The 17,438-nt window shown below is 22.6% G+C and overlaps 1 protein-coding gene across 2 annotated transcripts in view; it reads left to right on the top strand.

Moving 5' to 3' along the window:
• LOC127279773 (sodium- and chloride-dependent glycine transporter 1-like) overlaps positions 1 to 10,707 on the top strand; it is a 28,266-nt gene extending 17,559 nt beyond the window's left edge. The window contains exons 9-11 of one of the 2 annotated variants that reach the window (XM_051302329.1): positions 8,562 to 8,714; positions 9,439 to 9,585; positions 10,323 to 10,707. In XM_051302329.1, coding sequence (XP_051158286.1) covers positions 8,562 to 8,714; positions 9,439 to 9,561 — 276 coding nt within the window. In that variant the 3' untranslated portion in view covers positions 9,562 to 9,585; positions 10,323 to 10,707. Of the gene's footprint in view, positions 1 to 8,561; positions 8,715 to 9,438; positions 9,648 to 10,322 lie in introns of those variants that run through there. The other variant, XM_051302339.1, reaches the window with a different exon arrangement.
• The last annotated feature ends 6,731 nt before the right edge of the window (positions 10,708 to 17,438 follow it).

The raw sequence follows: 17,438 nt of genomic DNA, 5'->3' as shown, positions 1-17,438 counted from the left end.
ATTGTGATGCATTATTTTAATAACAAATTTCGAGAAAAATTTTTTCTTTTAATTAAATGTACCATTTTTTTTTCTATTAATACAATTTTTTGATTATTTGCATTTTTTTTAAATAAAATAAATTTGTTTTTGAACCAATAATTTCTGTATTTGAAAAAAATAACATTTAATTGATTCAAATAATAATTTATTATTTAATATGCAAATTAATATTTATTTGCGATAATAATAAAGTAATTGATTATTTGAATTAAATAAATTTTTTTTTTCATCTATGAAAATTATTTTCTAAATTTGAAATGGTGAGAATTTAATTTAGTAGAAATTTTTACTAATTTTTAGTAATATATTACTATTTGATTTCGTAATATTTTTTCTTTATTAAATTTTTAGTGAAAAATAACTAAAATTTAGAAATTTTCACGAATTTTTAGTAAAATGCTACTATATTTGATTTAGTAATATTCGTGTACTAAAGTTGTAGTGAAAAATGATGAAAAATTTGTGGAAATTTTCACAAATTTTCAGTAAAATATTACTATTTTAGTATTTTATTTAGTAATATTTTTTCTTTACTAAAATTTTAGCTAAAAATTAACTAAAAATTAGAAATTTTCATTAATTTTTAGTAAAATATTACTATTTGATTTAGTAATATTGGTTTATTAAAATTGTAGTAAAAAATGACTAAAAATTAGTAGAAATTTTCATTAATTTTTAGTAATATATTATTATTTGATTTAGTAATATTTTTTCATTATTAAATTTTTAGTAATATAACTAAAATTTAGAAATTTTCACGAATTTTTAGTAAAATGGTACTATATTTGATTTAGTAATATTCGTGTACTAAAGTTGTAGTGAAAAATGATGAAAAATTTGTGAAAATTTTCACAAATTTTCAGTAAAATATTACTATTTTATTTATAGTAATATTTTTTCTTTACTAAATTTTTAGCTAAAATTTAACTAAAAATTAGAAATTTTCACTAATTTTCAGTAAAATATTACTATTTGATTTAGTAATATTGGTTTGTTAAAATTATAGTAAAAAATGACTAAAAATTAGTAGAAATTTTCATTAATTTTTAGTAGAATATTATTAGTTCATTTAGTAATATTTTTTCTTTACTAACTTTTTTTTGTGAAAAATGACTGAAAATTTTTAATTTTCACTAATTTTCAGTAAAATATTACTATTTTATTTAGTAATATTTTTTCATTACTAAATTTTTAGCTAAAAATTAACTAAAAATTAGAAATTTTCATTAATTTTTAGTAAAATATTACTATTTGATTTAGTAATATTAGTTTGTTAAAATTATAGTAAAAAATGACTAAAAATTAGTAAAAATTTTCATTAATTTTTAGTAGAATATTATTAGTTCATTTAGTAATATTTTTTCTTTACTAACTTTTTTTTTGTGAAAAATGACTGAAAATTTTTAATTTTCAGTAAAATATTGCTATTTTCTATAGTAATACATCTGAATTAAAGTTTTAGTAAAAAATTATTTAAATTTAGTATAGAGAAATTTTTGACTAATTTATAAAATAGTTTACGATTTTTAACTAATTCAATTGTAGAGTGTATGTTCAATGAATATTTTCCTTATTGATAAATTTTTCTTATTATTTTTTTTTCTTAATATTATATCAAATTATATTCTAGTAAATTAGATTTCATTTTTAATATATTCACAGAAAATTAAAAGGCATTAAAATAAGCTGCAACGCTTATTATTTTAATCCAATTTTGCTTTTTTTAATCCATTTTGATATTAAAATAAGCAAAATTGGATAAAAATAATAGCAGCTTATTTTAATGCCTTTTAATTTTCTGTGTTAACCAATAAAAGAAAAAAGAAAAAAAAATAATTAAAATCAATTTCTTCCACTAAAAATTCTTCCTCGTGCAGATTTTTAAATATTGGACTCTGTTGAAGTAATCTTTTGGCAAGTGGAACAAAACTCGGGGGTTTGTTGAAAAGTCGGAGGAAAAAAAAAAAAAAAAAAAGTTCTTTTTCTACGACAGCAAAGTAATTTGCTATCGCGCACTGATCATTTCGTGTCTGGTAAGCGAAAAATTTTGCTAACTCGACAAAGATTTGTCACTGTCAAAGAACAATTTATTTATGTTTGGATATTCCTTATCAATATGAAGTTATCAATTGTTTACCCATATCCACTATACATTTCTCGCCAAAAAAAAACCATTTCTTATTTTTCTTTATTAACATTCACTAAATGAATCCACTGTTTCTTTTTTAGATTTTTCAAGTAGTGAGTTATGGCAAAAAAAATATTTCTTTATCTGAAAAAGAAACAATTTTAAAAGTAATGAATTTTCCAAATATTTTATTATTTTAATTTAAAAATTTTTTCTATCTTCAAATAAATTTTCATTTTATATTCGAATTATTATTATTACTTAAAATTTTTTTTTTAAATAAAAATAATTTTCTACATTTTATTGAGTAATGGATAAAGGGTTAAATAACTAAATAAGTTTTTTTTAATATAGAAAAGTGTCAAGCCTGCTATATAGAGTCATTGTTCTTAGAGAAAATATTTTCTGTCCGATTTCGGTCGTTGTGAAATGTGGAAGGTTAAATTCGTTATTCGGTCGCTTACACTTCAAACGTCCGGGATTCGGAAAAGTAGTGCAGCTGCGACGCGAACGATCGGATTTCGCGCGAGTGTTCCTCCTAGAAAGAGAAACACTCACTCGTATCCGGGACATGCTGGAATAATTCAGCGATTTTTTTTTCCACCCATTCTCCTAGGTAAACGTGTCCACTCTGGTGTGCTGAAATTTACCGAAGACGAAAAAATTCCATTTAACGAACAACGACAGTCGCCTGCAGCTGTTAAGTCATATCAATGTTTTAGTTTTTGTAAACAAAAAAAAAAAAAATTTTTTTTTTATTCTAAAATTTAAGAACAAGAAAAAATTACTTTCATTAATGCAAAAAAAAAAACACGGTGTCTTAATTATTTAAAACTAAAACATTTTCTGTAAAATTATTAATTTTAATTATAATTAATATTTTATTTTTCGTAAAAAAGACACTAAAATGTTTTAAAATAAGACAATTTTTTTTTGGAACATAAGAAACAAATATATATAAAAAAAAAATATATTTTACAAGACACCTGTTTTTAGAAGACATATTATTAAGTAGACACTAAAAGACATTTATTTTTAAATTGAAAAATAAGTCTTTTTGAAACCACGCGACTTGTTCTTCAGTTTATTGTAATGACCTTTTTTAAATTGAAGACATAATTTCCTACGAAACAAAAGGAACTTTTTTTTTTTACCCTCCATTCTGTAATAAGAAATTTGCCTTCTTTTCTCTTTGCCAGAAGAAGGTATATTTCCACATGGTTTATAAACTCAAGCGCCCAAGGTTCGTTTCTTATTTATTAACGCAGCAAGTTTCTTACCCTATCTCTCTGTTTCTCTCTCTCCCTCTCTCTCTACTTTTTCTCGTTAATGGGTGCACTAATGAAAATTGTTTCTCGTGGCTCTCGTATTACACACACAATATTCAAAATTTTACAAAAATGTAAAATGACAAAAATGAAATTCTGATTATTTTAATTCTATCATTATTCAAATGCTTCGTTATTTTCGAATTCTCAGAAAAAAAAATTTGTTTGAAATAATAAAAATTTTGATTAAATCAACCAAATGCATTATTGCTATACTGTTAACAAAATTTTTGTTTGATTCAAACCAAAGACTTATTCGGCTTAATTAAATTCTTTAATTCTTTGTTTGAAAATTTATTTATTTTAATAAACGAAAAATTGTATTAATATAAAAAAATTGTATATTTAGTTAAAAAAGAAAACATTTTTTTCAGCGCGTTTTTCTACTGTCTCTTTATTTAAAGAAAGAAAAAAAAATTATATAACGGTATATTGCGAACTTTATATTAATAAAATTGAGAATATTTATTTGCTTATTAAAAAATAGTCCTGTTTTGTAATTTCAATATTTCTTTATTACATCCCTGTGAAAAGAGATGTGTATATTGAAAAAAAATTTATTATAAAAATAAATAAATATTATTATAATTGAAAAAATGTAAATAATATATTTTTTTAATTATTCTATTTTTAACTTCTATATTTCTGAAAACAAATTTATTTTATTCAAGTAATCGATTATTCTTATTATATCAAGTTAATATTATTTATTTGTATCAAATAGTTTTTATTTTAATTAAATAAATTGTATTCAGAACCATAATTTCTGTATTTGAAACAAATATCATTTAATTAAATTAATTATTTAAATATTTATTTCATAATTTTTTAATTTAGTCAAATAACCGATTGAATAAAAATTATTTTGCAAATGTAATTTTTTCTTTACTTCAATTGGAAATATCAGTTAATAAAAAATATTCTCCTTAGATAGTGTCAGAGTGAAAAAAAAAAAAAAAAAAAAAATGTTTGCGACTGACGCGTGTTGAATAAAAAAAATATCAAATTTTCTTATTATGTGCACATATCAAAATCGAACAAATTTCTGACACTTCATACATTATTACAAAGTGTTCTGTGAAATTTATACCAATAAATGTACTCAACACGTGCTACTGCATTTGCGGTTTAAGCTCCAACGGTATATTGACCACAAACTGGTCCGTTATTGAATGGGTGAGTCAGTCGCATAAAATAATAAAAAAAAAAAAAAGAAAAAATGTTGAAAGATTTATACATTGAATTTATCAACTATATTGACTTTTCTTACCTTCGATATTTTGCTATAAAAAAAATTTTCTTTGAATCGTGATAAACTTTATTAGATTTCAATTTTTTTTTGACGCCACAGAAAAAAAAATGTTTTTTCATTAAGGAATTTCTTCTTGAATTTTTTATTTATTTTTTTTTTTTGTAGATTATTAATTGATGAAATTAAATTAATCAGTAGGTTTAATAGCCTATGAAAAAATTTGTTACCAACTGTGGGGCAATTAACGCACTTGACTGAACATAAAAACCATAATGTGAAATAAATATGAAATTCATTTTAAAACGGTTTATTTAACTGGAAAGGTAACTTTTGATATTTGTATACATATATAGGGCTTCTTGAAAGTACTGGTTTTATTACAGTTTACACTAGATGATGACGATGTTATAAAGTAAGTGTTTACGAAAAACTTTTGCAATTTATTCATAGACCCATCGTAATATTTATTTTATAGCGTCATCAAAAAGTTGATTGCTATCATTTGATATATATATATATATATATATATATAAAGCGAATATAGAGTCAAAATTGAATAAAATTGAACTTTTTATTATTGTACATTTTGAAAAAAAAGAAATTCAATTTTTTTTAATTTTGTTGCGAAAAATACTTTTTTAAAATAAACCACAAGTAAAAATTAATTATTTATTTTAAAAAATTTCAGTTAATCAATATCAGAGAAATAATTTTAACAACTTAATCGAATTTGTCTCGAAGATGAATAATAAATATCTGATATATAACTTAAATAATTTTATTAATTATTTTAGTAATTATTTTCTTTTAATAATTAAATGCAAAAAATTATATTTTGAATTAATTTTAAAGTAACTCTTCCATGAAATATTTAGATTTGACATACTTATAGTCCCTATGGAAGTGGAAACTTTGTACCTGAAATCAATTATGTTGCCGACAGTTGCACAATTCAACTTCTGTGTGGATCAGTGGTTTTCAGGTGTATTATGCTATTGTCCTGGGGGGCTACTGTACTGAAGCTGAGTCAGAGAGTTAATGAACGACTTTCTCCTATCATTGAAATTCAACTGTTATTCCTCCTCCTCCTCCTTCTCCTCTTCAAAAAAAAATAAAGGATTGTTGATTAAAGTTCATTTATACTTTTTAATAATAATCGATTATACAAAACACAATTCTTTTTCATATAGAGAAGAATAAATGGAAATTTATCATTGATATTTTTCTCTTTCCCGTGGAATCCCTTTTATTAACAGTGAATAAAAATATTCGATGATGTACGAGAGAACTTGACATTTGCCATCAAAAAAGTCCATTATTAAATATCTTATGTTCAATCAGATATGTAGAAATTAATATAATTTTATTATCTTAAAAGAGTTTGTAGTTAATGGCAAATTAATTAAATTTAATTAATTAAATAAATATTATTTACTTGGAATAATTTTTTATTTATTGGAATTGATTGGAATTATTTTAGTAGTTGACTGACTAAAACGGTTTTTTACTACTGAGAAGAATTAAAATAGTTCTGTCTGACTAAAACTAAGTTTTACTACCGATACGCGATTTAAAAACAATTAGCATCTTTGCTTTCTAACTAAAATGGGTTTTTACTACTGATTCTGAATATATATAAGAATTTTAGCAGATGTCTGACTATAACGGATTTTTACTACTAAATCTAAAACTCAAAAATAATATTTGTCTGACTAAAACGGGTTTTTACTACTAAAACTAAATTTTATTTTAATTTTATCCCTAATTTGAATTTAATACTGATTAGCAGATGTCTGACTATAACGGACTTTTACTACTGATTCTAAAACCCAAAAATAATATTTGTCTGACTAAAACGGATTTTTATTACTAGTACTAAATTTGATTCTAATTTCATTCTTAATTTGAATTTAATACTGATTAGTAGATGTCTGACTATAACGGACTGTTACTACTGATTGAAACATACTTTTACTACTGAGAAGAATTAAAATAGTTCTGTCTGACTTAAACTGAGTTTTACTACTGATACGAACTTTAAGAACAATTAGCATTTGTCTGACTAAAATGGGTTTTTACTACTGATTCTGAATGTATATAAGAATTTTAGCAGATGTCTGACTATAACGGATTTTTACTACTAATTCCAAAAATAATATTTGTCTGACTAAAACGGGTTTTTACTACTGATACTAAATTTTATTTTAATTTCTGTCCTAAATTCATTTAAATACTGATTAGCAGATGTCTGCCTTTATAACGTACCTTTACTACTGAAACTACAATTACAAGAGTAAAATTATTTCACTCTAACCGAAATTGACTAATACCACTAATAAAATATGTAGAGGAATTCAAATAGTTCTGTCTGACTAAAACTGATTTTTACTACTGTTATTAAATTTACAAGAATTTAAACCATTTTGTCTGACTAAAATATAATTTATTACTGATACTAAATTTATAATAATTTCATAAGATGTCTGACCAAAAAAACACTTTTACTACTGACACGAAAATTGTAAACTTTTAATTAGTTTTTGTCTGACTAATACGGATTTTTACTACTGATATACAAAACTTACAAAATAAAAATAAAACTTACATTACATGAATTTTAATTTTTTTCTTACTGTAAAATACATTAACTACTAATATAAGAGTTAGAGAACTGTAAAAAAATTTGTCTGACTAAAATGAATTATAACTACTACTGATTTGATGAGCTACGAGAATTTAAAAATCGTTGTCTGACTAAAACAGACTATCACTACTTTTACTACTGACACTCAAAATAAAAAACTTAAATTAGTTCTGTTTAACTAAAATTGAATTTTAATACTGATACTAAATTGATAAAAAAATTAACAGTTGTCTGACTAAAATGCAATTTTACTACTGATATTTAATTTATAAGAATTTCAATAGCTGCCTAAATAAAAAGAAGTTTTACTATTAATACTAAAATTAAAAAATGTATTTTGCTCGTGTTTGATTAAACCGGATTTTTACTACTGATTTACTAAATATACAAAATGAAAAAAAATTACATTACTTAAATTTTAATTTTTGTCTGACTATAATATACTTTAGCTACTAATATAATAGTTACAAAATTTAAATAAAAATGTCTGACTTAAACGGACTTCCACTTCTGTTACTAAACTAAAATGTTAAAAAACAGAAGTTTAATTAATTTTATTTCATTTACTTTTTGTCTGACTAAAAAGGACTTTTACTACTGTTACTAAACTAACAAAATTTAAAAAAAAATTATTCATTAAATTTAATTTTTGTCTGACAATTGCATACTTTAACTACTAATTAGTTAAAAAATGAAAATATTTTTTGTCTGACTAAAACTGACTTTCACTACTGACATATAAAAACTTACAAAATTAAAATAAAAAATTACATTACATGAATTTTAATTTTTGTCTGACTGTAACGTACTTTAACTACTAATATAAGAGTTATAAAAGTAAAAAAAAATTGTCTGACTAAAATGAACTGTAACTACTGATTCTATGAGTTACGTGAATTTAAAAATCGTTGTCTCACTAAAACTGACTATCACTACTGATATAACAGTTCCAAGAACTAAAAAAAAAAGTTCTTACGTATTTTCAGTTAAAAAAAAAATTGTCTATATTTTAAATATTCTGTCTGACTATTGAATATTTGTTTCACTTTTACATTAAACTTTTTTTAAAAAAGAAATATATTCGTTCAAGCAGTTAATATTTATTATAATTAATAAAAAAAAGTTATTTGTGACAGTTATACGTTTTTTTTTTATTTTATATTGCAGGGTGTGTTCGGCTATCAAATGTACACGTACCGTCTTCCAAGTTATGGAGATTACGAATTTCCTGAATGGGCCGGTGTACTTGGTGTTCTAATCGGAGTTTCTACACTTGCTCCATTACCAATTTTCTTCATCTATCAATTATGTGTTAAAAAGGTACATATATATTTTTTAATTTTATTTTTTAATGTACCGTCGTATATTATATATATACACTGTTTTTAAATGTATTGTATATCAAATTTTTTAACGAAAATGAAAACAAATTAATTTTTTTTTTTATATATATATTTATTTTTTTCACGAAAAAAAAATGTGCGCTATATGTAAATTTTACACGCGTGAAACTTGCAATTCTTCTCTCTCTCTATCGCTTGTAAGAAAATCAGCCAAGTTTTCAAAGTCTACGTGCAGTTTATCCGACATACTCAATCGTACTTTGAAACGAAAAGTTTGCCACTCAATCTTGTTGGACTTATCGGTGCCGTCCTTTCGTTAAACAAGAAAATACGGTTTCTTTTATATATTAACAACGTGATTTTTAAAATAGTATTTTATAAAAAAATAAAAAAAAATGAAAATATCAAAAGTATCAAATTTATTCAATTTTTTAATATTTTAATATTTTTTATTTTTGTTTTGGATACTTTTAATATTAATTTGATACTTAGATTTTTTTGTTAGATGTTTTTTTTTTTTTTTTTTTTTTATAGTGGAAGTAAATTGGAAATAATTGAAATTTTTAATATTTAACTGGCAAATGACAAATTCAAATTCATTTGCATGACTATATATCCATCGTACATCCATATACTAATTGCTAGAGTGTGATATGCGATTTGCGTTGATTGTCTAACTTAAATCGTTTAATTATTCGCAGAGGGGATGGAGTTTACTTAAGCCCACGTCGTTGTGGGGTCCACTAGCGTTGAACGTGTTGAATAACGATAAAGGACCCACCTTGGTAGTCGATTTTGCATCCCATCAGAATGCTAAATCATAACCATATAGTTCTAATCATTATTATGTAAGTTTTATTATTATATATATCTAATTTTATTATCAAAATAAATTTGTTTAAAAAAAAGAGTATTTTTAAATTAAAAATTAATTTAAAAAAAACTAGTTCCAATTATTATTTTTAAATTGAAAATTAAAATAGAATTATTAAAATATTAAAATAGAAAAATATGAAAATATTTATAATATACAAATATATGCATAAAAAAAATATTTTTTCAAATTTTTTTTTTTCATTTGCCGTGGGGAAATCTGTGTAGATATTACAACCATGTAAGTTAACGAAGCCTGGGACAGTTTTTCCCCATTCTGTTAAGCAGAGATTATGCGGGAAGGGATTGTTCTTAAACTAGCTAAAATCGACCCCATTCTAACTTGTAGCATATATCCTAATAATAAAACTTTGTATCACGCTCTCTTGTTAATGTGGAATATGTCCTGCAAAGTAGTAAACGTATTATGAGCAAAATATTCAAAATTGGCTAGAGACGTACCTCTATAATTTTTGTTTTAATTATTGTTTTCCATATTTATATCCTGTCATATATTTGTTTATTAACGAAAAAAAAAATTTATATTTTTCTATTTTAATTACTCTTTTTGGAATATTTTGTTAAAAACAAAAATATAATAATAACAAATTAAAATTTGTTTATATAAAAAGAAAAATAGATAATAATTTTATTTCAAAGAAAAAAGTTTTTCTATTTACTTGTCTTTTATAAAATTGTGTTTTTTTTTTAGTTGTAGAACGAGTTGTTCTTTTATTTTTTTTTTTGTCTATGTAAGTTATAATATATAAAGTTTTGTTGAATCTAAAATAAAAGCTTTTTATATTGCAATGCACAACATTGCGCGATAAATCAATAATGGAAAAGCGAAGAACCTCTGCGGGTATGCTGTTTGGATCGAAAGTGTCCGATTGATGGGCAGCTAAAGGCATCGATTTGTGATACAAGATATATATATCAATGCTGGGATGCTCTTAAAGACATTTGCAAACTGTATGTATGTATATATATATGCATTCACAAAACATTAATGCGTTCCTATTTGCATTTTACATTTCCCAACACTTGATGAATTAACCATCAATCTCAGTTTGATATCAGTCTTGAAATTAAAATTTTATTAAAAACAATTAATATTTCAAATAAATAATTAACAAAAATTTATTTAAAAATTATCGTTTGTTTGACTAAAAATAAATATTTAATTGAAGCAAATAATTTTTTAAATCAAATAATTAAATTAATAAAACTGTATATTTGAAGCAATAATTTATTTATTTAAAACAAATATTTCAAATAATAATTATTTCGATACAAATAAAATATTTTTTTGTTAATAGTAATTATTTTTACAATAGTAAATTTCTATTTAAATCTGACTATATTGATTAGTAGAATAATTGTTCTGATTTTAAAAAACGATTTTTTTTTAACCAATTGCAAAACATTTATTTTCTAATTCTATTCCTTTGTAAAGCTTGTTTATCCGAAATCAATAATGTGATATCTTGGAAAACAACAAGCATTATATAATTCTTTTCAATTATTCACGTTAATTTATTTCTCATTTTCCTATAATTATTATATTATATATATTCGCATGTATGTTATCTAGAAATCTGAAATCAATATTATATGTTATATACATTTCACCTAGATTTAACTTTGTACTATGCAATTAACTTTGTTATTGGCACGTGCTAAAAGGATCAAATCCAGATTATTCGTCTATATATATATATATTTACAAATATATGTCATTGTTTATTAATCCTTCTTGATATTTACAATTGTTAATCGATTTTGATTGCATAATTTGACATAATCTACTTGAAACGCCGAGGGCAAAGTTGACTATGTTATTAAACATATCAAGTTTGTAGTAAAATTTATAATTAATATTCTCTAAATCTAAATAACATATATTTATTAATTAAAAATAATTAATTTAACATCACATCGTTAGTCACAAAATCAAATTTCTATTATCTATAATTAACTAATGAATTATTTAGTTAATAATATAATTATATAATATTATATAATTAATATAATTTTATATTTTTATTAGAAAATAAAGTGAAAAATATAAATAAATAATTATATGTAATCAAAATATATTGAAAATTATATCAAATAAAAAAATTTTATTAATATTTTAAAATTAAAATAATTTTTTTTTTAAATTCCTTGATTATTAAAATAAAGTTAATTTAACTTAAAAAAAAATTCTGTAACTAGAAAAATTTATTTATATTTGGATCAAATATATATATAAAGGTGTTGGGGATTTTTTTTTTTTTTTTTTTTAAAGGAAGTTATAAACAGGGATGAATTTTTTTATTTTTTCCTCTCTTTTTTCTGGAAAATAAAAGTGTGTTCGCGTTCTCACGTGCAACTGTATAAGTTTTAAATATACATTACGAAAAATGTTTTACACACGCAAATGTGAATAAAGCTATGTACCAATTATGTAAATTTACTCAGGACACCTTTACTGGTCTTTCGTACATGCATTTCAATCGATAAGTGCACATAGGATGCTTTGCTACTGGAGTTCATAGCAGAATTCTCTTTGATGAAGAAACCCCCTTAGGACTAGGAACTATATACATATATATATATATATACACACAAGTAAATTTAACATATATTCACTACGTAGATGTGAATAGTTAGTCTGGAAAAAGTAACCTTTTGTTTCTTTACATCTTATACATAAAAAAATTTCATAAATTTTTACAATTTCTTCTCATTAGTTGTAAAAAAAAAAAAAAAAATTTCTCATGAAGTACATACATATTTCAATTATTTTTTAAAATTAAACATTCATTTTCTATAATAATAATAATTTTTATTATTTTATTATAATAATTTTTATTATATTTTTATTATTATTATTAAATATATTTCATACAAACATAATATAGGTTGTGCTACTCTTGAAACTTGAATAGATAATTTTATGCTAATATTTCATTAGCATAAAATAAGTTAGTGAAAATTAGAGCGAACATAGAGAGAGAGAGAGAGAGGGGGGGGGATAAAATTAATTTTTGGAAATTTCTCTCTAATGTTAAACTCTTTTGTGCTATTATTATATTATAATTTTATTGAAAAATAGTTGTGAATAAAATTTTATTATGTTTTCAATAATAAGTTAAATGAAATATTATATGTTATATATATATATATATATATATATATATATATATACATATTTATATAAGTTTCTAAAACTTCAGAAGCAAGGATGTATTACATTTCAAGAGTTGATATTTGTAACGCGTTAAAGATCTCATACTAGATTCTTCGAACATATAATAGTCTATACACGAGCGCCGAAGGCGAACTTATCCGATATATACTGTGTGTTATCAAATGTATCAACTATCAAGTTTGGTCGACTGTCAGTAAAAGCATCACTGGGAAATATATATATATGGGAAACGAAAATTTCATTTTATCAAAAAAGATATGTCATATTTTTAGTATAGTTTGCGAAAATTTTCAAATTTTATTTAGAAATGACACTTTTAAGATATAGAATAAAATAATATATATATATTTTAATTTTTTAAGTTGAGCATTTTTTTTCTTAATTTCTTGTGAGAAAGAAAAAGAAAACAAAATAAATATTTACCTAAAACAGCTAAAGGTTTGACTAGAATAGCGAAAGATTTAACTAAAACAAGTACAACTTTTGCTACTTTTGAAACGTTTCGCCTTTCTAGGTAATTCATTTTTTCCGTGTATAGAAATGTGTAAAGTCTGATTGAAATTTACTTTTACTACTGATAACGTAAGAAGAATTAAAATAGTTGTGTCTGACTTAAACTGAGTTTTACTACTGATACGAAATTTAAGAACAATTAGCATTTGTCTGACTAAAATGGGTTTTTACTACTGATTCTGAATGTATATAAGAATTTTAGCAGATGTCTGACTATAACGGATTTTTACTACTAATTCCAAAAATAATATTTGTCTGACTTAAACTGAATTTTACTACTGATACGAAATTTAAAAACAATTAGCATTAGTCTGACTAAAATGGGTTTTTACTACTGATTTTGAATGTATATAAGAATTTTAGCAGATGTCAGACTATAACGGATTTTTACTACTAATTCCAAAAATAATATTTGTCTGACTAAAACGGGTTTTTACTACTGATACTAAATTTTATTTTAATTTCTGTCTTAAATTCATTCAAATACTGATTAACAGATGTCTGACTTTATAACGTACCTTTACTACTGAAACTACAATTACAAGAGTAAAATTATTTCACTCTAACCGAAATTGACTATAACTCCTGATAAAATATTTAGAGGAATTCAAATAGTTCTGTCTGACTAAAACTGATTTTTACTACTGCTATTAAATTTACAAGAATTTAATCCATTTTGTCTGACTAAAATATGATTTATTACTGATACTAAATTTATAATGATTTCATAAGATGTTTGACTTCAAAAACACTTTTACTACTGAAACGAAAATTGTAAACTTTTAATTAGTTTTTGTCTGACTAAAATCGATTTTTACTACTGATATACAAAACTTACAAAATAAATATAAAAATTACATTACATGAATTTTAATTTTTTTCTTATTGTAAAATACATTAACTACTAATATAAGAGTTAGAGAACTGTAAAAAAATTTGTCTGACTAAAATGAATTATAACTACTACTGATTTGATGAGCTACGAGAATTTAAAAATCGTTGTCTGACTAAAACAGACTATCACTACTTTTACTACTGACACTCAAAATAAAAAACTTAAATTAGTTCTGTTTAACTAAAATTGAATTTTAATACTGATACTAAATTGATAAAAAATTAACAGTTGTCTGACTAAAATGGAATTTTACTACTGATATTTAATTTATAAGAATTTCAATAGCTGCCTAAAGAAAAAGAATTTTTATTATTAATACTTAAATTAAAAAATGTATTTTGCTCGTGTTTGATTAAACCGGATTTTTACTACTGATTTACTAAATTTACAAAATTAAAAAAAATTACATTACTTAACTTTTAATTTTTGTCTGACTATAATATACTTTAGCTACTAATATAATAGTTGGAAAAATTTAAAAAAAATGTCTGACTAAAACGGACTTTCACTACTGAAAAAAACAGAAGTTTAATTAATTTTATTTCATTTACTTTTTGTCTGACTATACCATACTTTAACCACTTATAAAATAGTTTCAAAATTGAAAAAAAAAATGTCTGACTAAAAAGGCCTTTCACTACTGTTACTAAACTAACAAAATTAAAAAAAAAATTTATTCATTAAATTTAATTTTTGTCTGACTATTGCATACTTTAACTACTAATTAGTAAAAAAATGAAAATATTTTTTGTCTGACTAAAACTGACTTTCACTACTGCTACTAAAGTGAAAAAAAAAATTTCAAAAGTATATTCAGCAATTTTCGTTTTTTATCAAAAAAGTGCCCCTAAACTGTTTGGCATTGTATAATTTATCTCATATATTATAAATTATAATATATAATAAATAATAAAAAATAGAAAAGATTTCAGGTCGCATCGCCATACAATTTTCTAGTGAATTGAAAATTTGAAAGTTTTTAATGGTTATATCCGCAGCTTCGATTTAATTCATTCGGTTTGCGTTAGCGATTGAATATTCATAATATACGAACCAAGTGCAAGGTATTGAAATGGTCGAAATGAATGCATATGTATATATGGCATACTAGAGAATCTTTAATTAATTGCATTCGTATATCAAGTAACTTTTTCTTTCTCAAAAAAAAAAAAAAAAAAAAAAAAAAAAAAAATTGTTTACGTTTTTGAGGTGACGACAGTGGTTCATATATATATATATATATATATATATATATATATAAAGATGCATGGCATTCATGAAGAAAAATTTCGTTTCGTTTTTTTTTATCTTACTGGAATGTTTTAACCGTGTCGTCTCGAGTAAATTCTATAAAATTATGAATGGGTACTTGTCAGTATATAAACGTACGTCGGGGCGTTGGATCCGGTTTACAGTTACCATTGTTAGAAACCGCTTTTATACACTTTGCAAGCTCACACACACACACACACATAATATTTATGTTGGGTATTTCTTTTTCATATTATAATTAATAGCGTTTCTTTTTAGCAAAAAAAAAAAAATATTATTAAAAATAAAAAACGAAAACCGTAAACAAATTTTTTAAATATTATAAAAATTCTTCTATTAGAAAAATATTTTCAAAGATAATATTGTGAAAATCAGTGAAAAATGAGAATTTTTAATTAAGATTATATAAATAAAATACAATTTTAATTAATTTAATGAAAAAATTCAGCAGTATTTTTTTTTAAATGTTTTCTATAAAGACAAAATTATTAAGTAAATTATTAATTAAATAAAATGATATCAATATTTACTTGAAAGAAATAATTTTTATTTTAATTAAATAAACCTGGAATCAAATAATTTCTTTTGAAATGAATACCATTTAATTGACTTCAATAATTATTTAATATAAATAAATATTTATTTAACGAAATTTGAATGAAATAAATTTTTTTTTAAAATGTGATTAATAATTTGAAATTGGAATTATTTTCTATTATTAAAAAGTGTTTATATAGAAAAAAATTAATTAAAATTATTATTTAGTAATAATAAAATAATTTTTCCGTTTTTTATATTATCACTGATATTTCTAATATATGTTTTAGTACCTATATAGTTTCTGATAATTTGCTTCATATACGGTCTATATTTAGTACTCGTATTATATTATAGTCATATAATACTGCTTTTGTCTCGTGCATAAACGTAATTGTAATAGATATATATGTTATCTGCCATATATCATGCAAGAGAGTGACACTTATATGAATAGTTGTTCTCTATATATATAAGCTATTAAAATAAAACTCTTTATAAGTACCATAAGGAAGATAAACCTAATGACAAGTTATTTGACAATATAAAAAAATAATATGTAAAAATTAAAAAAAAAATTCGATAATTTTAAATATTATACAATAATTTTATTTTGTTTTTTTTTTTAATTAAATATTTATAATTTTATATTGTTGCTTCAATGTAGAGTTTTTATTATTGGCTGAAAAAAATCTTTGTAATCCATCCACAATGGAATTATGTGAATTTTTTTTTTTAAACCTTTTTGCATATTTATATAGTTCTTTGCTCTAGAAATGTCGAAGATAAAAAAAATACCTATATGGTCCATTGTTGTCCTTCATTTTCTTTTTTTTTAGACGAAAAAATTTCAAATGTTACAACTCTTTTCAAATTAAAAAATAAAACGGAAAAAAGAACAGTCGTTTCCACTTATACTGGTTGAATATACTTGTATGTTTGCTTTGTTCTCGAAAAACAATGTGTGAGGAAACAATGAATTTATAAAAGCATTTCATTTGTGAAGTAATGAACTCAAAAGCTTCTGTATATAAAATAGGAAAAATCTGTCAGTTCCTCAAAGTTTAATTCTTATAGATATTGTATTTTTATTTATATTTTTTTAATAAAAATTTTATTTATTTATTTTTTTTAGTGAAATTTTCTTTTTTAATATTTGTTGGAAGATTTGAGATTGCAATTTTTTTTTTTAATAAATAAATAATATTATGTATACGCGAAGGACCAAAAATTTCTGCATAGCGAGAGATCTGCAATTTCCGCAAAAGCAGAAATAGTATATATATCGTGTGTCAACACGTAATTTTTTTATAAGCCACAACTTTCCAGGACACTCAGTTCTGTAAGATGATACTTAAAAGTAAAAAAATAAACAACAGTTGACCTGAAATCCAGCTTGAAAAATATACTTT

The sequence above is a fragment of the Leptopilina boulardi genome, unplaced genomic scaffold (genome assembly GCF_019393585.1).
Source record: "Leptopilina boulardi isolate dan_hultmark-lab unplaced genomic scaffold, ZJU_Lbou_2.1 LbouV2_112, whole genome shotgun sequence".
Classification (NCBI taxonomy): Eukaryota; Metazoa; Arthropoda; class Insecta; order Hymenoptera; family Figitidae; genus Leptopilina; species Leptopilina boulardi.
This window is presented reverse-complemented; position numbering and strand designations above follow the sequence as displayed.